The sequence below is a fragment of the Equus quagga genome, chromosome 11, assembly GCF_021613505.1.
Source record: "Equus quagga isolate Etosha38 chromosome 11, UCLA_HA_Equagga_1.0, whole genome shotgun sequence".
NCBI lineage: Eukaryota > Metazoa > Chordata > Mammalia > Perissodactyla > Equidae > Equus > Equus quagga.
The window spans coordinates 98,181,193-98,202,086 of record NC_060277.1 but is presented as its reverse complement, the minus strand read 5'-3'; the positions used below and the strand labels follow the sequence as shown (position 1 = coordinate 98,202,086).

At 57.3% G+C, this 20,894-nt stretch overlaps 1 protein-coding gene across 5 annotated transcripts in view; it reads left to right on the top strand.

The window, feature by feature from the left end:
* The first annotated feature begins 437 nt into the window (after window positions 1-437).
* The window catches only part of ARHGAP27 (Rho GTPase activating protein 27), a 31,717-nt gene continuing 11,260 nt past the window's right edge, over window positions 438-20,894 (top strand). For 3 of the 5 annotated variants that reach the window (XR_006890676.1, XM_046676417.1, XM_046676416.1), the window contains exons 1-3: window positions 438-856; window positions 1,801-1,930; window positions 3,248-3,925. Coding sequence is in view for 4 of the 5 variants with exons in the window: in XM_046676417.1 (XP_046532373.1) it covers window positions 465-856; window positions 1,801-1,930; window positions 3,248-3,925 (1,200 nt within the window). In the remaining variant the exon portion in view is untranslated. Of the gene's footprint in view, window positions 901-1,800; window positions 1,931-3,247; window positions 3,926-18,229; window positions 18,375-20,894 lie in introns of those variants that run through there. The other 2 variants (XM_046676418.1, XM_046676419.1) reach the window with 2 other exon arrangements.

The window sequence follows — 20,894 nt, the reverse complement described above, 5'->3', positions numbered from 1 at the left end:
GGCGGGGCGGCAGTCAGTGGCGGGCTCCAGGAAGATGAGGGGAACCCAGTTGGAGTGTTGGGGAGAGACAAGCCCAGGGGAGGGCCCGGGCGCATGACCTGGGTGCTGCCCTGCCTCTGGAATTGGTGCCTCCATCCTCAGCAAGGTGCCTGAGGACACAAGTCCCCGCCCCCTCCTGCCTAAAGGAGGGGGGAGACCTCAATCCAGCCCCAAAGAGGAGGACCGCTCATGTCATAAGAAAAGGAGAGATAATAATAACTAATGTATGTCCTTATAACAATAACGTGGTAATAACAATATATTGTGCTTAGCGCATCTCATTTAATCTCAACAATCAACAATGAAGTAGGTGTTACTGTCCCCTTTACAGGAAAAAAAACTGAGATACCCAGATAACGTGAGGATCTTGAGTCCAGCCAGGATGTTGAGGTGGGCAGGGGGCACAGAACCAAGCAGTGGGAGGGATGTCTGGCCAGAGGTTGGTGAGGAGGCTCCCTCCCCCCTCCCCCCACCATCCTGGCCCTGCTGCCTCCACCTCCGGGAGACAACCAGGTGTAGCCCAGGATCCCGGGAGGTGCTGGGGGAGAGGGTGGCGTCTCTGCTCCTGGGGCGCTGGCCCGGCCCAGAGGGGACAGGAAGCCAGGACACCGGGGATTGTCTCTCGCAGCCGCAGCCCAGCCCCAGCCCGGGAGGAAGTTCTGCCGGGCGCTCTCGGCTGGTGCCTCCCTCGCTATATTGTTGAACAGGAAACAAGGCAGCGCGGGAGCTGGGCGGTGGAGGAGGGAGCGCCGGACGCCAAGCCCACGCGCGCCTGTCGGGACAAGTGGAGGCGAGATCAGCGAGCAGACACCCAGAGGTGCCGGGGCCGGGCCGGACAGAGAGGAGGGTGCTGAGCTGGGGGTGAGGGTGCCGCAGGTGGCGGGTCCTCACCAGGGAGCACCGCGCGCCTGCTCCCCTTCGCACCGCGCTGGGGCGGGAGCTGCGCGGGCCCGATCCCCCCGCCCCGGGAGGAGGGTGGAGGCGAAGGGCTGCCCTCCGTCTGGGGGCGGGAAGGGCCCAGGCCCAGGTCCCCATGCCGACCCAAGCGTTGGAGCCGCTGTGGCTCGCGTCGCCCGGGCAGTGGACCCAGGGTACCTCCTGGCGACCGGTCCGTCCCAGCGCTCCAGGGATCCTCCCCCCTCCTCCCATCCCTCCTCTTCTCTTCGCTCCGCCAGGGTCGGGGAAGGAGCCGAGGCGCGGGTCCCCGCCCCACCGAGCCCGAGACTCTGCGCTCCGGTGGGCGTCCCTACCGTGGGAACCCCGCTCCGAGTTTTTCCAGGCCCTCCGTGCTACGCCCGGAAAGGGCCTTGGGAGGGCGGAGGTGGGCCCGGAGCGGGTAGCGCCTGCAATCCGGCTGGAAAGGGCTCGTAGGTGGTGATTCAGGGTGCAAACGGCCTCACTCGGATTGGGAACGCCCGGACGAGACACGGCGCCCGGCTCGAGCAGTCCCAGAGCAGCGCATCCGGGGGGCGCAGAGGCTCGCGGACGACAAATCCCGCGTGGTGGGGGCGCGGCGGGCGTGGGCGGGACCCTACCCTCTCCCGACTCTGCTCGCAACCTGCCTGCGCCCCTTCAGTCGCAGCCCTCCTTGCCCCTGCCCCCTCCCTCATGCCTTCTTTCTCTCCCGGCTCCGCCCCCAATGTCCCCAACGGCCCAGGCCGACTCTTTTAGGCTCCTCCTCACCCCTCCCAGACACAGCTACTTTGGGGGTTGGGGACAGCCCTCCTGAGTGTCTCCTTCTCTCTTTTCTCCCCTTGCCAGCTCCCGCTCCCCGGGGTTTCTCCAGCCCAGCCCTTGGAAGCCCCGCCCAAGGAGATGGCAGGGACCTAACTCGCATCCATCCACCGGCTCCGCCCAGCCAGCCCATGGGCTCCGAGGCCGCCCAGCCAACGTGAGTGCGCCGCGGGGGTCCAGAGGAAGGCGGAGAGGAGGGGTGTCCTCCCTGGGGCTTGTTGGCTTAGCTCCAAGCAGCTCGCCGACCCCGCCTCCAGGGCCCAGGGTGCTCAGTAACTCAGTTTACGTCCCTTCCCCCGTCGAGGAAAGACAGCTTAAGAAAGTAGAGAGAGCGCTGTGCGCCCGCGGCTGGACCCTGTTCCTCGCGTCCCTCAGTGTCAGCAAGCGGCCGAGCTCCCGGTGCTGGCCCCGGGCCACCGTTGTGGGGCAGGAGGTGTGGAGGGACCAGCCACTTCCAGAGGAGGCCACCAATTCCTGGCTTTGATGAGGGACACAGGCAGATTTAGTTAGGCTCTGACCCTCCCCCGACACACCAGGAGCCAGGCTAAGCCGGCAGGGAGCGGGGTGAGAGGTGGTAACCACTCCAGGAGAGCTTTGGGGGGCCCTGAGGACACCGCACAGGTAGTCGCTGTGAACGTGCATTCTCTACGGGCCACTTTCATGGGGCAATGTGGAGATCACAGAGCAGGTGGACAGGCCCGAGATCCGAGCCTCTCTCGGGAGGTGGGGGTGGGAGCTGGAGAGCAGGGGGCGGTGCGGGCCGGTCTGGGCGGGCCAGGCTCCGGGTTCATGCCTGTGGTGGAGCCGCTGGGGAAGGAAAGAGAAACCAAGAGAACCGGTTCCCCGGCCTTGGCAGTCGTGGGCCCTTACGCCAAGGCCCTTGGACTAATCGGGACAGGGGCACTCCCAGGGTAGAGCGGCGCGGGGGCCCCTCCCAGAGCCTGCACACCCCAACCCCTGACCCCGCGGGCCCGGGCGCAAACGCCTGGAGGGAAGAGGCGCTGTGGACGCGGATTCCCTGAGGGCTGGAGGCATGGGGCGGAGGCGGGGCGGCGGAATGGGCTGTTCTTCCCACTTCACAGACAGGGAAACTGAGGTTCCATTTAGGCAAATGTGGTGTCGACTTTTTCGAGGGCAATCACTCCAGATCTTTGAGCCAAGGTTTCTCTCGCTGTAAAGTTGGACCAGTATTACCCACAATCTCCCCATTAAGGCGTTGAAGCAAGGCTCAAATCTTATCATCAGTGCCACAGAATGAAAAGGTTGTCATAATTCCATCACTGAGCGTAAGAATGGGAACCTTCGAGATTATTTTATCCAAGTCCCCCGTTTTAAAGATAGGAAAACTGAGGCCGGAACGCACCGGACGAGTGCAGCATCGAGACTCGAACCCAGCTCGTCCATCCCCCTCGCGCGATACGCTTCGCGGCCTCCGCTGCCCTGACATCCTTGCCCCTCCTCCTGTTGCCCACAGGGAAACGCCGCGGCGGCCGCGATGGCGGCGGACGTCGAGGGAGACGTGTACGTGCTGGTGGAGCATCCCTTCGAGTACACGGGCAAGGACGGGCGCCGCATCGCCATCCAGCCCAACGAGCGCTACCGGCTGCTGCGCCGCAGCACGGAGCACTGGTGGCATGTTCGGCGCGAGCCGGGCGGCCGCCCCTTCTACCTGCCCGCGCAGTACGTGCGCGAGCTGCCGGCGCTCGGCGACCCTGCCGCAGCCCCGCCGCCCACGCCCCAGCCGGGCCCCTCAGCCCCGGAGCCGCTCTCCTACGACTACCGCTTCGTGAGCGCCTCTGCGCCCGCGGGCCCCGACGGCGCGCCCGCCGAGCCCCGGGGCCGGGTGAGCTCCCTGTGCGGCCCTGCGCGGCGCGGCGCCGCGACCCAGCGCAGCAGCCTGACGCCCGGCCTGCCCGCCTGCCTGTACACGCGGCCCGCGGCGCCCGTGCGGCCCGCGCAGTCCCTGGACGACCTGGCGCGCGCCGCCGCCGCGCCACCCGCGGGCCTGCTCGGGAGCGCGGGCAGCTTCAAGGCCTGCAGCGTGGCGGGCTCCTGGGTGTGCCCGCGGCCCCTGGCGCGCAGCGACTCGGAGAACGTCTACGAGGCCATCCAGGACGTGCGCGGCCCGCCGCGGCACGAGCGTCCGGAGCAGGTACGCCGCGGGGAGCGGGGAGACCGGGGGGCCTGTGCGCGCTCCGAGCCGGGGCGCTCCGAGCCCCCCTGGGCTTAGAGGCCGGCTCGACGCGGAGCAGCGTGTCCGCCGACTTGGGACGAGCGCCCCTCACGCCGAGCCTCCTTTTCCTCAAGCTCGGCGCGCGAGTGGTACAGGCTCACAATTTCTTATCTGCGCTTCCGAAATGCCAAAGCTCCCTGGAGCTCAAGGGTTTTTCGTAACGCAGTTGGCGGCAGAATTTGTCAGGAACCAATGTGAGGCCTTGGACGGCCTTCATTTATCCCATTTAGTGTGAATAGTCATGGTTTGCTGCAGAAGTGCCAATAAGCCTGCTTACAGTGTGCTGCCGCGGGCCTGGCGAGGGGCGTCACGTCTCCTGGGGCAGGTGTGTGCGTCTAAAATCAGAACCATGCCGAAACGCGCCTGGTGTGCAGTAGTGGATCGTGGCCCCGCGGCCGGCTCTCCCTGCCTCCCTTTCTCACGGGAGTTTGGAGAGTCAGATGAGATAATGGATGTGAAAGAGTCTGCTTCCCTTTTAGCTGCTTCCAACATTTCAGTTCCTTTTTAAACTTTTGAGGGGTTTCTTTCAGAAAGAAGTCCAGTTCGAGGGAGGGCGTTCCTTTTGCGTCAGAACCCTGTATGTAAATTTGGGAAATCGAAACAGAGCACGTTTTTAAAACATCCTCAGAATCCTTCGGGCGGCCCTGACGTCTTCAACTTTAGGAACTTTTCAGGGAGAGGCAGCCGGTTGGGGAGGCAGTGGGGGCGCACAGACCCCCTTCTGACATCTGCCACCGGCTGTGTAATTGTGGGCAATTCACTTCCTCTCTCAGGGTCTCAGTTTGTCGTTTAGCCCTAAGGGGAGGGTGGATGGATGGCCCCTGAAGCTCGCGAATCTCTGATTTCTCTTTTTGTACTTAATGTAATTGACAATAATCGTTGATGCCTGCGACGTGCCAGGACTGCGTCTGGGATGCCCAGAGGAAGGATGCTGTCCGTCCGCGAGCTCAGGGGTCTCCGCACCGTTATGGTGCAGAGAGTTGAGGATTTGAGGCTACAAAGACTCGAATTTGATTCTGCTGGGTCACCTGCCAGCTGCTGACGAGCCACTTAATTCCCCCAGCCCCGATGACCTCGTGTATAAACTCAAGATAATACCTCAGGATTAGGGTTGCTGCGCACCTTCAACGAGGCGAGGCGTGGAAGCGCCTGGGTCGTAGTGGGCGGTGCACCTAGACTGGCTGGGGTCCCAACTGGGTGTCCTTCGCTCCAAGTCTGCGCCGCCTTCGCTCCGCCTTTTGCAGGGGGCAGTCGCCCCCCTGTGGCCATGGCGGAGAACAGCATTCGGCGATCAGGCACGGGGACGGGGACCCAGACCCATCCGAGCGGGCGAAGGTGGGGAAGTCCTTGTGCTCCGCGCGCCTGCCAGCGGGTCAGACAGCTTCTCCCGATTGGACGGCTGGATGCCAGCGCTCCTCCCCGCGGCGCCCCTCCGTTTCCTGGGCAGCCTCCCGGCGCGCACTCCGGGGTCCCTCCACATTTTCTGTCCTGGTGATGGTGGGAGTGTGTGTCTGCGCCTTGGAGGTGCGCTCCTCGCTCCTCGAAGTGGGGAACTAGCCTTGCCCTCTGAACCCCCGCGCCCAGCACAGGGTCTGACCCAGAGCGTGTGCAAAGTGTGTATTGAAGAGGGACGGGGAGCCACAGCCCGCTTACTCATGAGCCGCGGCTCTGCAGGTCTACCCAAGGGCCTCCACCCCAGAGCCCAGGGCAGAGGTGAAAAAAGAAGGGAGAAAAGAACCCCAGATCCGGGTACCTCGTGAGAAGAGAAATCACCTCAGCAGCCAGGTCACTGCCAGGTGGTGTCTTTGCCCCTCCTCCCTCCAGCTCCGAGCAGTGACCATAGTGTGGGATGGGGGGACACAGGTGATAGTGGGGATGGTGCTTGCACAGGGAGGACCTGGGACACCTGCCAGAGGTCTGGGTATTGGCCAAGGGGCTCTGCCTGGTCCCACTTCTGGCCCTAATTCACTGTGTGACCTAATGTCACTGTGTGACAAGTGGCTTAGCGTCTCTGGTCCTGTCTCCTCCCCTGTGTAATGGGTATAATGGCACCCTCCCCATGAAGTGCTTTATTCAAGTGTCAGCTGTGGGTCCCTCTGACATCCCAGCCCCACAAACTCCAGGGGTGGGGAGTTGGTTCCCTCCTGGGAAGGAAACCCCACTGTGCTCTCAGTTGTCCAAGGTGGTGGCGATTAGAGAAGGAATTTCCTGAAAGGTGAGCCCCCTCCTTAGAGGCGGCAGGAGGAGCAGGTCCCAGCAGCCCCTCTGCTCACTCGTCACTAAGCAGGAACTGACTGAAGACCTGCCAAGTGCCGGGTAAACCTTCAGATGTAAAGGTGACTGAGGCACAGCCCCAGCCCTGGGGGCTCACTGTCTGGGACAGGAAGCTGGCAGGAGGGGACAGCATGGCACATGCCACCGTCTGTGATGGAGCTGCACTTGGGGGCCGGGGGCCGTGGTGCATGGGCAGAGGTGGAGGTGTGAGAAGATGTGGCACCTTTGGGGCCTTGCAGCCCCACCCTCACCCTGTGCAGCTACGTCTCAGGAATGGGGGCTCGGGGGTGGGAGCAGGTGGGGCCAGGCCCAGTGGGGCCTCCTGGGCTCTGGCCCATGGGCTTCATCCTGCAGCCGCTGGAAGGCACTCAGCAGAGAAGGGAGTGGGGTTGAGAAAAGGCCCCTGTGGCTGAGGCTTCGAGAATGGCCGAGGACCTTGTTGGCCTCCCAGGCATGCGCTGATGATGGGAGATTTGGGAGGCAGACTCATGGGGACCTGGTGGCTGATGGGCTGAGGGGGGTGGGAGGGAAATCAGGAGGCGCTCCAGGCTCCCAGTTTGCACACCTGGGCGGATAGCGTGCTGTTTACCACGGGCATGACTGGGGCGGGGAGGTAAGGAAGGAGGCCGAGCCTGCTGTGGCCAACCTGGGTCTGCCACCCAGGAGAACGCCCGCAGTGTGTGACGGTGGGGCCGTGGGTGTGGAGAGAGTGTGGATGTGGGAACAGGAGCGCCTGAGACAGGCTGGGGGCCACCACATGGAGGTGACAGGCAAAGGGAGGAGAGAGGAGCCGAGAGGAAGGAACAGTCAGGGAACAAGGAGGAAAAGCAGGAGAGTGCTAGCCCAGAAGCTGAGGAGAAGTATCCAGAAGAAAGGGGAAGTGAGATAAAGACCATCAAACATTTATCAGAAGGGGCCACCAGAAGGTCAGCGGCCACCTTATCAGAAGCTGGTCAAGGAGGTTGCTGAAGGCAGAGGGCAGGAGGTCAGAGGAGTGAAGGCGAGGATGTGGGCTGAGAGTGTAGACAACTTCCAGAAGCTTGGCAGGGAAGGGAGAGACGCTGTGTGGCCGGAGGCCAGTGCGGGGTCCAGGGCGAACCCCAAATCTAAGGGGATGGGCAGGAGCGGAGGAGGCTGAGGATGGTGAGGAAGTGGGGGATGAGATGGGGTCCAGGGAGAGGGAGGGAGGGAGGGGCCCACGCAGAGGGGGAGGGACTGGCATCCTCTGCGGGAGGGCGAGGAGGTGAGGATAGAGGTGACATGGGGTCATCAGGGAGGGTGGGGACAGTGTTCAGTTGATGGGCCACTGGACAAGGGAAAAGGACAGCAGGGTGGCACGGAGGGCAGGACAATCGGCAGACGCAGGAACCCTCCCTCCCCAATCCAGAAAAGAGGAGCCTCTACGCATTTTACCCTATAAAATGATGAGGCAGTTTACAGCCTTGTCATCCACCAGTCACTCAGCTAGCAAGTAATGAGCACCTGGTGTGTGCCGGTCACCATGCTGGACACTGGGGACACAAAGCATGTAAGATACAACATGATCCCTTTCCCCAAGGGGCTAATGGTCCTGTCAGTTCTCACTCCGAGCCCATCCTCCCAGCAGCTCAGAAGTCACGAATAGGTACCCCCATTTGCCCTGGGTACAAAGAAAGGTTCAGAGAGATTTAGTGACTGGCCAAAGGTCACACAGCCAGGAGTCGGCTCTGTCCAGGTCAGTTCCTGACCTCCTGACCACAAACCCCACCCTGGCCACCAGGCTCAGAAGTCTCACCTGAGTGTCCTTCAGGCTTGGCCACCCTGTGCCCCTCAGCAAGGACAGACAAACCCAGGGTAAACAAGTGTTCACTTTCCTGAGTCCCTGTATGTGCCCAGGCCTGGGCATGGTGACAGGGAAGGAGGCGTGCGTTCCGACCCCTCCCCTTGCCACCTGCCACTGACGGAGCAGGAGAATGAGAAGTCCCAGCAGAGGGCAGAAGCTCAGGCTTCAGAGGAGGGAGGGGTGGGGTGAGCCAGGGCCCCTCCTTCCCCTCCCCCTACCTGAGGAGGTGCTCCACGGCCCAGGGAAGCCTCTGAGACTCCTCCCCAGTGGCTGCGGGGCCCAGCCCCAGGCGAGGGGCCGTCCTGCCCAGGGATTTCAGGGTGTGGTCACTAGGCCGGCCATCTGGACTGGAGCCCGCCCCACTGCCGGGTAGTGGCCACCGAGAGGGGAGAGCTGCAGCCTGCTCCACTGCGTCTTATGCAAACAGCCCGGGAGGCACCCACCTGAGCAGCCGCCTGCCGGCAAGAAGCCCCGGGACCTCATTCCTCCCTCCTCCGCCCTCCCGAACTGTGAGTGCCCTGCCAGGGAGTGGAGCTGGGACCCTGGGGAGAGGGGGCGTGCCAGCAGTTTACCACAGTCCCCTCCCTCCCCGCCCCCACCCAGCCTCTCCCTGCACCCCTGCTAAAAGGCCCTGTGAGGCACCTCGCCCTCCTCTCTGGATCCCAGGCCTGGCACCCACTCTCTGGGACAAACTCCAAGGGCAGCCGCAGGTGGCTGTGACTGAGATCAAGGAACTGGCCTTGGACGGACCCATTGGATCCCCCTTTGGGGCCAGCCAGAGGGCCATCTGGAAAATGGGGCTGGTAAGAGCTGGGGAGCTGAGGCCAATGGGGGATCCAGTGAGTCCCCTTGCCCGGACTCCCTGCTCTCAACAACTCCCCCTACCCTCCGCAGAGGGCAGCTGCCCTGGGGAGGCCCAGCTGGTTCCTTCACACCTGGCCTGATTGTTTCCTCCCTGTGACTCGCCTGCAGCCCCAGGCTGACCCCAGAGCCCCACTGCCCAGCCTATGACCTGGCTCAACCCACATTCCTCATCCTCACCTACATTCCCACCCGAGAGCCCTTCCCACCCACCGCTCTCAAGGCAGAAAGGAGCAACCTCTTAGGTGCAATCCCCTGGGCAGTCTCCCCTGAGCCTGGGCCTCATTCCACCTCTCAGTCTCTGGTTCTCTTCGCCCCCAGCCTCCTGAGACAAGCCTGCCTGCCTCCCTCCTTCCTTCCCGAACCCCAGCAGCTGGCCTCACTCTAGGTCTATTTTCTCTGCCCCTCCTGGAGCTGTCTGTGTCCGGTGGTGGGAGGGGACGGCAGTCGGTACTGAATGCCAGCCCCTGATGGCTGGTCAGTGCCGGGTCCTGGGCAGGACAAGTCCATCATCACGACTGGGGAGCTGATGAGCAGATGTGGTCAGGGTCCCAGGCCAGAGTGTCGGGGGGAGGGGAACAGTCGATGTTGGTTGGTGTCAAGGAAAACTGGGCTCCCAGGGCTGGGTCCCCAGCGGGTAGGAGTTCTCTCTAAAATTCAGGGGCCTGTTTTCAGGTCGAGGAAGGAGGTGGTGGTGAGGGGATTCCCAGAGCTGCTGCCTAGGCAGAGTGAGGCCTGCAGGACCCTTCTGCCCAGGCCGGGCTCTGGCCCTGCATCCTCTCCTTTCCCGGCATGCAGTGGGCCGGGCAGTGAGCCCGGTCAAGGCCTCCATGTCATCGTGGGGGCCCAGCGACTCAGGCCCAGAGAGGAAGCCGAGGTGCCAGAAGGGGCCTGCCTCCAGATGCTCCCAGCCGTCTTCCTTCCTGGTCCACACAACCGGAATCCTCGCCTTGTCAGAATTTGTAAATTACTATTCCCCACATAGGAATTCTTTAACCCCACTACCCCACTACAAACATTTGGCTAATGGGGGGAGTTTCCATCTGATGACCGTGAGCATTTTGGTTTCTTTCCATTCGTTGCGGTGTGTTGGGGAGTTTTACAGACAGAGGGGCATCATGGTGTGTTGACCACCATGCTGTGATTCTTTGCTTAGCGTGCTCACTGATGCAGGCAACAGCAGGGGCTGTGCTGGGCGCTGGGAGGCAATGAAAACTGAGGTGCGGTCCCTGCCCTCAGGTAGCTTATTGTCCAGGAGGAGAGATTGGCGGGCAAACCGATGGTTATGGTGAGGTGTGGCGAATGCGTCTGCAGGGTGCTGTGGGGGCACTTGGAGGAGCCCCTCTGCTGGGGTCTCACCAGCCAGAGGGAAATCTAGGCTGGCCTCCTCACCAGGAAGGTGATGTTAGAGGTGAATCCTAAAGGTTTCTACAATTCTGCCTCCTCCGTGAAGCCCTCTGGACCTGGTGCCTTTTCAGTGGCAGACTTTTTTCCCCATCAATGGTAATTGGTCTTTGCAAGTTTCCCACTAGATCTCCGGTTAATTTGGGCCACTTTATATTTTACTTTTTCTAGATTTGTAAAATCTCCACTTTTCAATTTATTTGTGGATTTCTTTGTGACCAAGTAAATGATTTTCCTAAGTTTTTCATAGACATAGAAAAAATGTGCACTTTCTATTTAAGGGATGTAAGTTTCCATATGTATCAAATCAAGTTTATTTATTATATTCTTCAAACTTGCACTTCTTTGTATATTTCTTTTTTCTCTTTTTTATTTTTGTCTTTCATTCTGATTCTGATTGAGATTTATTAACTCTTCCACTCAAATTTTCTCTATAAAGTTCTTGTATTTTTAATAGTTGGTCTTTTTATATTTGACTACTATAGGGAACACACAGATTGTGTTGTTCTGTCATCACAAACTGTGCTTTGTGTCATTACGTGGTGTCCCCTTTTATCCTGCTTAGTGCTTTTAATCTGAAATCCCATCTTTCTGTTATTAATATGGCCACTCTTACTTTTCATCTCATTTTATTTTATTTTTTTGCGTTTCCCTGGTATCTCTCAGGATCCTTTTATTTTCAACCATTATCATTTTTTTTAATGTGTATTTCTTGAATGTATCATATCACTGTATTTTTAAACCCAAGCTGACTCTGTCTTTTAATGGGATAATTGAATCAGTTCACATTTGGTTTAACAACTGATACACTGGACTTGATCTTACTACTGATGGGTTATTTTACATTTATGGGTTTACCTTGTGGTTTTCTTTTTCCCTTCAAGCAGGTTGCTATGGATCCCTTTTTCTCCCTCCTACTCTGTTGTCCTCCTACACTATCCATTTCGTTCCTGGATTCTCCTTTTCCCTGGGGTTCCTAATCAAACCTATTCTACAGGGTGTGCCGTGGTGAGGACTCCTTTCTCCACACTCCCCTTGGGAACTCACAGAACCCCCTCAGGCTGTGGACTCTGGACTTTCATCAGCTTAGAGAAATCTATCTGCTGTGCCATTATCGTTTCTTTCACTTTTTCTTTCATTTGCAAGTTAGCTCTCCTGATGGATTTCCCAATTTCTTATCTTTTCCCTCTTTATTTCTGTCTCTATGTGCTTTTCTTCTGAGGTTTGAGGTATTTCTTCTGCTTGACCTTCCAGACCACAAATTTGAATCTCTAGAGTGACTATCTTCTTCAGTTAGTAGTACAATGATATCTTTTCAGTTCTAAAGCAGTCCTTATGTTTTTCTTTTGTGCTTTACTTGAATCGCCTTGTTATTTTTTGTTCAAGTTGTAGCTGTATTTCCCTGCTCCTCTAGGGATAAGAACTTTGAATTTTTTAAACTAGGTTCATACTTACGTGGTTTTTAAAAATCAAAGCAATATTTAAAAGTGTGTCGTAAAGAATCTCTCACACCCCTACTTCCATGCTGTTCTCCATCAGCTCAGAAGTCACCACTTTTATGAATTCTTTCTCTATTCTTCCAGAGTTGCTTTGTACAAATACAAACTGGTATGATATACAATTGATTACTTGGTTTTCTGTCTCTCTTACACAAAGGTAGTATGTGGGGACCCATGGTCCTACATCTTGTTTCTGTTTTGCCTTTTTGGTTTAACAATGTATCTTAGAGAACATCTTGTTTCTTTTTTGCCTTGTGATTTAACAATGTATCTTGGAGAACATCTTGTTTCTTTTTTGCCTTGTGATTTAACAATGTATCTTGGAGATTGTGCATAGTCTCCTTCCTTATAGCTGTGCGGTTTTCCATTGTGGAGATGTATCATAATTCATTTAACCAGTCCACTGTTGATCGACATTTGGATCGTTTCCCATCTTTTGCTGTTACGAACAATGCTTTAATAAATCATCTTCCACGTATGTGCAGGTAAACTGAGGATAACTCCCAGAAGTAGGATTGCGGGGTCAAAGAGTAAATGATAGATACTTGTTAGACATCGCCGAATTGCTGTCCATGGGGTTTATGCCAATTTGCTCTCCCACCAACACAAATGAGAGGGCTTATTTCCCCACAGCCTTGCCAACTGAGTGTTGTCAAAGTTTTGTTTTCTGCCAATCTGATAGTAAAATATGTTATCTTAAATTAGCTTGAATTTGCATTTCTCTTTCCAGTGAGAGCGAGCATCTTTCCCTGTATTTCAGGACCATTTTTCTGTGAATGGTCTGTTCATATCTTTTGCCCATTTTTCTATTGAGTTATTGATCTTTTTCTTATCGATTTCTACGAGGTTTTTCTATAATAGGAAAATAGCCCTTTGTCCATTACATGAATTGTAATCTCCCTGCCAAGTGTGTCTTTTGACTTTGCTAATTGAATTTTTTGGCCACACAAGAATTCTTAAAATACATTTATGTTGTCAAATGTATAAATCACTTATTTTATCCTTTTAGATTTTAAATCTTTGTTACAAAGGCCTTTTTTTAAAAATGTAGAATTTTGCTCGTATTTTCCTCTTTGAGTATTTTTATGGCTTCACTTTTTACATCTAAACCTTTGATCCTTTGGGGGTGTATCGGAGTGGACAGAGTGAGATGTAGACCTACATTTGAGTATTTTTTTCTGGACGACCACCCAGTTGTCCAGTCACCTCTTCCTGACAAGCTCCTCTTCCCACCATGATGTGTGATGGTGCCTTCAGCGTGTCCTGGTCCCACTATACTGGGGTCTGATAGCAGTAGTTGGTTTGGTCATTCTGTTTGTTCCCTCTCTCCAGACACTGGGCTGTCAGAGGAGTGCAGTTGATGTCTTTGCAAACCAGGGCTGGGGTTGAGCTGTTGGTGTTCCCCAGTTGGTGGGGGCCCTAGAGCAGAGGAGAGGTGGTCTCTGCCAGTGGGCCTGTGGGGCCGGCCAGCCTCTGCTGTCTAAGACACCAGCAGGCATTCTCCCTGCTTCCACCTCCTTGGCACTTCCAGCCTAACATCAGAGAGGGCTTAGCCCACTTGCTCAGCTCCCATGAGCTCCTAAGGGAAAAGGATTTCATGTGCGGGTCACCCTACCTTCCCCGTAGGGTCCTGTGACAGGCCCAGTCTGCCCCCTGGGTTTCCGAAGTTCTAGCCTCTGTCTCAGGCACCCTCACCTGTGCCAGCCAGTCCTGCTCCTCCCCACCCCCCCACCCCCCGGCTTGGCTTGGGCAGTAGAAGGTAGCAATTGGGAGAAGAGGAGAAGCTGGGTGCGTTTAAGCTGCTGTGTTTCCAGAATCCCTGGCCTTAGAGCTGCATCTTCAAGAGAGAGAAATTACTTTGTCTCAGATGCATTGGGAGTAGGGAAGAGCTGGAAGGGCCCATCTGTGTCCAGGTAAGAAATAATGAATGCCTTGTAGAGGAGCGACACTGAGGATGCGGAACAAGGAAAGAGCGTGTGGGAGATATTTTTCATATTTTTTTGTTATGAAATTTTTCAAACATACAAAAAAGGAAAGAGAATATTAAAATGAATATGATTATACCTACTACCTAGATTTAACAATTACTATTTGTCATGTTTGTTCTATCTTCTTTTTTTTTTTTTTGCCAAAAAAAATAAATTCTAGACTTCATCATATTTTACCCCTAAAAACTTCAGCATGAATCTCTTAAAAATGATGTTTTTCTCCATAACCATGATACCGTTGTTATATCTAACAAAATTAACATTGATTCCTTAACATCATCTAAGACCCGGGCCTCATCAAATTTCCCCACTGTCCTAAAACAAGCCTCTCAGAGCCAGTTTTTTGAACAGGAAGGATCCAGTCAAGGCCGTGCATTGCAGCTAATTGTCTCTTAAATCTCTCTTGACAAGCCCCTCCCTTTCCTTCTGCCCTGACCAGGCCAGTTGCCCCAAGGAACGTCTATTTCAGATGTGCAGGTTTGCTCTCTTGCGGTGGTGTCCCCGTGTTCCTCTGACCCCTGTGTCCCTGGGGAACTGATAGGTCTGAAAGGCGTGGGTGGGTCTGGTCACCTGGGCTTCGTGACGGTGATGCAGGGGAAGCCGGAATCAGGGATGACTCCATGTCTCTGCTTGAGTAACAGAGGTGACACTGAGATGGGGGGAAGGAGGAGAATGGAGATGAACTGGGTGTGAGACACGCAGCTGTTGAGGTGTCCCGAGGACGTCCAGGTGGGCAGCTGGATTCATGCTCCTGGAGTTGGAGTTGTGAGGTGTCAACCTAATAAAGCCGGTTGAGCTTCCCCAGGACCGTAGAGTGAGGAGCAAAGATGAGACCTCAAGCATGGAGGAGTTGAGCAGAGGAAGAGGAGTGTGGGCCCAAAGAGCTGAGAGGGAGCAGCCAGAGGAAGAGGAGGCAGACCAAGAGGCCCCGGGCAGAGGCCGCCCAGGACGGGAGAGGATTGTAAGGACTAAGCACAGGAGAGGAGTCAGGCCAGACAAAGACCGAATCTGTCACCAGGGAAGTTGTGGGAGACCTGATCTGGGCTGGGTGTCCGACTGAGTGGACAGCGAGATGGTGGGTGCACAGATGCCTCAAGCAGTTGGATCTGAAAACGAGAAAGGGGGAGCTGGGTCCAGGGGCGCACACACTTACTTTTGCGATGAAGAGACCTCAAGCTTGTTGAAAAGCCAGAGGGACAGAGGCGGTTGCGTGGGGTTGGGGGCCAGGGGGCTGACAGTTGGAGATTTGAGGTAAGCAAGTGAGAGGTAAGAGGGTCCCCCGGGCCCAGGATGGGGAGGTTGGCTTGGACTAGGGACCCTGGGCCCTCCACTGGGGGAGGGAGTGGTGGGTGCAGGTGCGGATACATTTGAGAGGGTGGGCAGAAGGTAATGACCCTGTCACATTTTCCCACCTCCCCAGGTTGGCTCGTAACCACGGCCTTTGCTGGCCGGCAGGTCCCTTGATAGACCATCCCCTTTCTCCTGGCCCAGCAGCAGACTCCTGCGTGTCTACCAGTCTTACTCACAGCACAGGGGGTGTGAGTGGTGAAGGGGCTCCACCCCCGGCTCCACCCCACCCTGCACCCTGGAGGAGCAGGCCAAGCAGGCAGCTGCATGAGGTCACCAGGAGGCTGGGGGCAGAGTCCGGAGCCAGGGGCACTCAAGTGAAACCCAGAGCCAGAAAAGCAGAAGTGTGGCCCGGCTCTCTTCCCCAGGTCCTGGTGGCTGTGGGAACTCAGGTGCCTGCTCAGCTTTTTCTCAGAAACCAACTGGTTTCACAGGAACCAGTTTAGGAGGAGAGAATGGGCAGCCCATTCTATGGATAAAGAAACTGAGGCCCAGAGATTCAAGGGGTCGCTCAGAGAGAAGTCTACACAATAAACCAGGTCTCTGGACTCCTGCTTCAGGCTTTTTCCTTTGAATCCAGTGAAGCTTCTGCCCCAAACCCGAGAAGGGCCTCACTTTAGGCCGTTGGGCCTGGCATCTCTCGCTCCTTGCATGGGATAAAATTGCACTGAGCCCCCTGGGCCTTAACACAGCATGCCTCAGCCAGGCCCCAGCCCAAACCAGTCTCATCCGACTCTGCAGGGTGACCCCAGCTTCCCCGCTGCGCGTAGGTGGGCGCAGCACTCAGGGCTAGGGGTGGATATGGAGTGAGTGAGGCCCGGACTCTGTCCGGGAGAAGGCGTGCTCAGGGGAGGGACGGATGCCAGGACAGCGGAGGCAGCAGAGGTTCTGTACACACGGCTGAGCCCTGGAGGCAAAGATCACAGTTCACTCCGACTCTCCCTCCGCCCTACCCAGGTGGCATGGAGCAGGCTCAGAGTCAGCCCGGAGGTCCTGTCCCCTCCCCAGCCCCCTGAGCTGGCCGCTGGGCTCTAGCAGCTGGTGTGCAGGCATTTCTTTGCCTCTGGCCCCAGAGGGCGGATAGGAGGTTCCTGTCGCACCTGCTCCTGCCCCGATACCCCTCCCAGGGTTTTGGAGAGATGTGTGATGTGCAGCTGGCTGCTTCTGTCACCTCCCTCTCATGTGCCTCTTGAGGAGTGAGGGTGTGGTTGAGGGAGGAGGACCCCACTGGGGAGCTGCTGTGGTCACCACCTCCTCTCGCCGGGGGAGGGGAGGCCCAGACAGGAGGCCTGAGGAGCCCACCTCTGTGACCACGAGCAGGCCATTGCTGTGTGAGGTTTCTTGGTCCCTAAAGTGTGGGGCCAGAGCCCGCTGGGGGACCCCAGGCTTGGGGCCAGGCTCTTACTGGGGAAGAGCAGCAAGTAGGGTGCTGGCTGCCTTTTCTGTGCTCCCAGCCCCCCACACTGTCACTCCTGGTCCCTGCCACAGGGAGACCTGCCCCTCGATTCCACCTAGAGGGCAGTGCTGGGCCTGGGTTCCCACACTTCTCCCCTCTCCCTTCCCCAACCCAGTTCCTCCCTGGTGGCTCAGAGTTTCCTGCTGCTCTGGAATTTATAGAGGCTGTTGCCATCTCCTGGGCCTGGCTCCATCTCTCTTAGGGACTTGTGTGTGTGTGTGGTCCCTGGCCCTCAGGGTGGGGGCAGTGTCATATATCATGTGTGTGACAAGTGTGAGGACTCCAGGCCTCTCTGGGGGATTAGTCTGTCCCTGGGGTTCTGGGCTTCCAAGTCAGGGCCCAGGGGATGGTAGGGGAGTGATGGTAGAGCTTTTGAGGGCAGAGTGGGGCATAGGGCCTGGACTTGCTCTGGATGTGGTCTCCCCAAGTGTCCCACACCCCAAATCCACACCATGCCTGGCACTACTTGGGTGTCCGTGTCCTATGCCCACAGTGGGTACAGGGGAGGAGAGGTCAGGGGACATGGCCAGGGGAGAAAGCAGAGCCAGGGCTAGAGCAGAGAGATGACTGATATGGAAGAATGGGAGATGAGGGGCTGGATCTAGGGTGGAACGGTGGGGTCAGCGCCTGAACTGGGAGCCAAGCAGCCGTTGTGGGAGAGCCTTCAGGCGGCTGGGTGGGTGGGCCGGGTGCTGCCTCGCACCTGGGGGCTGGGAGGAAGCACCTTTGAGGGGGTTAGTGAGACAAAGTATTCCCCCAGGCCTTGGAGGAGGGGCTGCAGTGTCTTACCCAGGACACGTGGTGTCTGTTGTGCATGGCCAGGGTCTGAAGACCCACCTGGTGAGGGGCTGAAGAGAGGAGAGGCCAGGAGGAAGCTCTTAGGGTACAGTTGGGGGAGCTAGTTCCTGTCCCCCTTCTCTGGGTCCTTGGAGGGGAGGAGAGGGGCACGGGCATCCTTGTGTGTGTATGTGGACTCACAGGCAGGGTAGGCGCACGCGTCTTGGTGACTGGGGCTGGAGGAGGCAGACTCAGGTGGTCAGGCGGGTAGATGGTGGTGTGGTCAGAATCCCTCCTGTCCTCCACGTGGCCAGAGGGATCCAGACACTGGCTCCCTCTGATACCACATCTGCCCAGACCCCTTCCTCTTTCAGGCACCCCCCACATACAAGCTTCCTCTTTCCCATCACATTGTTCCTGGGCCTTGGGGGAGCTGATGGCCACTCATGGTCCTGTCTATGCCAGCTCAGGCCCCAACACCCAGCTGCCCCCTCTGCCTGCCCTCTGTCTGTGCAGCCTACCCCTCCCCCACCCACGGCCCTGCGCCGTCCTCTGTGGAGTCTGAATCCCAGGCCTGTGTCTGGGCCTGGGATTCAGAACTCTTCAATAATCAGAGCACTGAGTAGGGTGGCCAGTGGTGTGCCTGGACACATAAAAAAACGCCTGACCTGAGGCACCCCCCACCCCACCCCACCCCACCCCACTCTGTCTCAGGCAGCACTTCCGCAGCCCTGACAGGAAATGGGCTGGAGGCTCAGCCTCCCGCCATCTCGAGGCAACTTCTTGTTTCCCCGTTGCCCTGTGCCAGCCCTGGGGTTGTGCCCCTTGGCTCCACCCCCAAAACCTTCCCAGGGCTCTGTCCGAGCAGCCCTGAGGGGACAGGATGGTAGACATGATTGCCAAGCTGACCAGGAGGCAGAGTCGGGCCCTGCGGGTACAGGTAGGGGACCCTGGCATTGGGAGGAGGGAGTTCAGCCTCTCGTGGGGTGGCAGAGGGGCCTGTGGCATCACGGGGCCACCAGTGGCCTCCCTCCTCTGGCCTCGGTAGGAGCTAGGTGAGCTGAGAGTCAGAGCAGGGGGTCTCACAGCCGGGGGCTCCTCCCTTCTTTCCTCTTCCCTTCTCTGAGGCCCTGCCCGTGTGAGAGGGCCTGCAAAGGGATGCTAAGAGGTGGTGATCAGCCGGGGGAAAGAGAGGCAGGCCTGCCACCTGCTTGTGGGCAAGGGGAGGGACTTGGCGACAAGAGGAGCGCCCGGCAGCTGGGTGTGGTGAGAGCCGGGGCCCTCTTGGCTCTGTCCTCTGGCCTGAGGGAAGGAGACCACTTCCTCTTTCCCTCTCCATGTACCCTGTGTCTCTGTCATGACTGGGATCTGGGTCCTGAGAGCACTTGGTACCCTACTCAGTTCCCTGTTGATGCCCCACATCTGTGCCTTGTCCAGGCCTCCAGGATTTGGGGGCCAGGGTGGCAGGCTCTGCTCAACCTGGGCGAGCTCCCCCTTGGAGGCCAAGGGCTTGGAGGGACTGGCCCCACCTGGCCTCAGGAACTGATCTGAGCCTGACTGAAGCTCTGCCAGGAGAGGAAAGTGCCTCTATCTTAGCACTGTGGGGGCTTGACAGAGAGTTCTAGACCCCTCCACAGGGCTGCAGCATCCCTCCCAGGGAGCTGGACTTGGCTTGCTCACCTCCAGTGAAGGCCCCTCACTATCTCCCGAGGCAGCCCATGTCTCTGGGGCAGCCCCCATCCTTCGAATGTGCTCCCTTCAAAGGGGCACTGCCCTGCCCCCATTCGGCTCTGATCCACAGTCTGGAGCCCACAGTGTGATTCTGCATCTCCTCTTCCTTGTGACAGCCCTGTCACATGGGGCGCCTAAACTACCTTCCAAATCTCCTCTGTCCCTGCTGGGCATGTTCCGTGTGTGAGATCCCCATCAGCCCCACCAGCCTGGGACGCCCTGTGGACTCAGAGCCAAGGCCAGCAGCCGGGTAGCCTTTTTATGGCTTAACCAACCATGGATGCAAAAGGTGCCCCAAAGGAGAGCGTGAAGGATGTAGCTCTCCCAAGAGCCAAAAAGTTCACTCCCAGAATTAGTCTAAGAACTATGAGGAGGGTGGCTTTGCATAAATAAGGTGGAAATCCTCACTCCAAAGAGCCTGGCTCCTTACTTGGCTTGTCCACCTCTGTGGGCCCTTCCAACCCGTGTCCCAGGGATGGACAAGGCCACTGCCTCAGTGGGTCCAGCTAGGGTGGGGAGGAGGTGCGTCTGGTCATCACCTTCCTCTCCCCTCTGCTCCGTCCTGTCCTCCCAAGGAGTCTCCTGGTCCCTGTGCTTGAACCCTCATTCTCAGGAAGTTCTTGCTCAAAGCTACCTCCAGTCTCTCCTGTAGTGTCAGCTGTGTTTGCTTTTTGTTTGTGGCTGAAGTTTGGCATGGATTGACTTGGGTACTCAAGCAATAGATGTTTTTGGTGGATCAGCTGTGTGCATCAGGGCATTGGACCACCTCCTGGGGGGAAGTGGGGTCAGTTACCTCATCCTGGGTCCTGCTCTCAAGAAACTCCTGCCTTTTGGGGCCGAGAAGGTAGGCAGACGGGTGGACAAGGAACTAACCAGAATGCCATCGGGCCCTGACAGTGACGAGTAGACTGCCAGTGGGTCAGACTTCTCTCTGGAGGGAGAAGGCCTCTCCCAGGTGAGGCTTGTGAGCCCAGCTCAAGTGGAGGAACAGGATTCAGGCAGGCAGGGAATGAGAGCAGGGAGTTCTGGGCCGAGGGAACGGCTGGAGCAAAGGCACGGAGGTAGGAAGATGCCTTTTGTGTTTGGGGAAGGGTCAGCGGCCTGAAGTGGTTGGAATACAGGATGCCGCAGGAGGGCTGTAAAGGACAGAGAGAAAGGAGAAGTGGGGTGGAGGGTCCTATCTCAGCCACACAGGAGCTTGTGGGGTGAGGGAGAGGAGTGAGAAACTGGTGGACTTGTGCACCCAGCTCTTCCTGCCCGCTATGTGCCCGGGCCCTGCCACCTTGTCTAAGCCTGCAACACCCCCCGTCTCTGGCTGTGTTTGTTTTCTTGTTAGCAGCGATCGTCATTGACATGCTGTGCATTTCACTCCCCGCCCTGCTTGTCTCCCTACTCCTCCCACCTTTTACACTCCTGCGCACTGGTGTGCCACCACGCCAGGGCGGGGATCGTGTCCATTTGTTCACTGCTGCATGCCCAGAGCAGACGAGTCTTTGTTGGACACACGAATGTTTTCTCAGGTGCCTGCCTAAGGCCTAGGAGAGGCCACCTTGAGCAGGCCTTGTTTCCCCTCTTGAGGAGTTTACAGCTTAGTGAAGATGTCACAGCAATAGAGGAACTTGTGTGATTTAGAAAAAAAGGTTTATTGTACAAAATTTAGAGGCTGCAGAAAAGTTTAAAGAAAAAAGTAAACTGAAACAAATCCAGTCTCTTTGATTATACTGCCCAG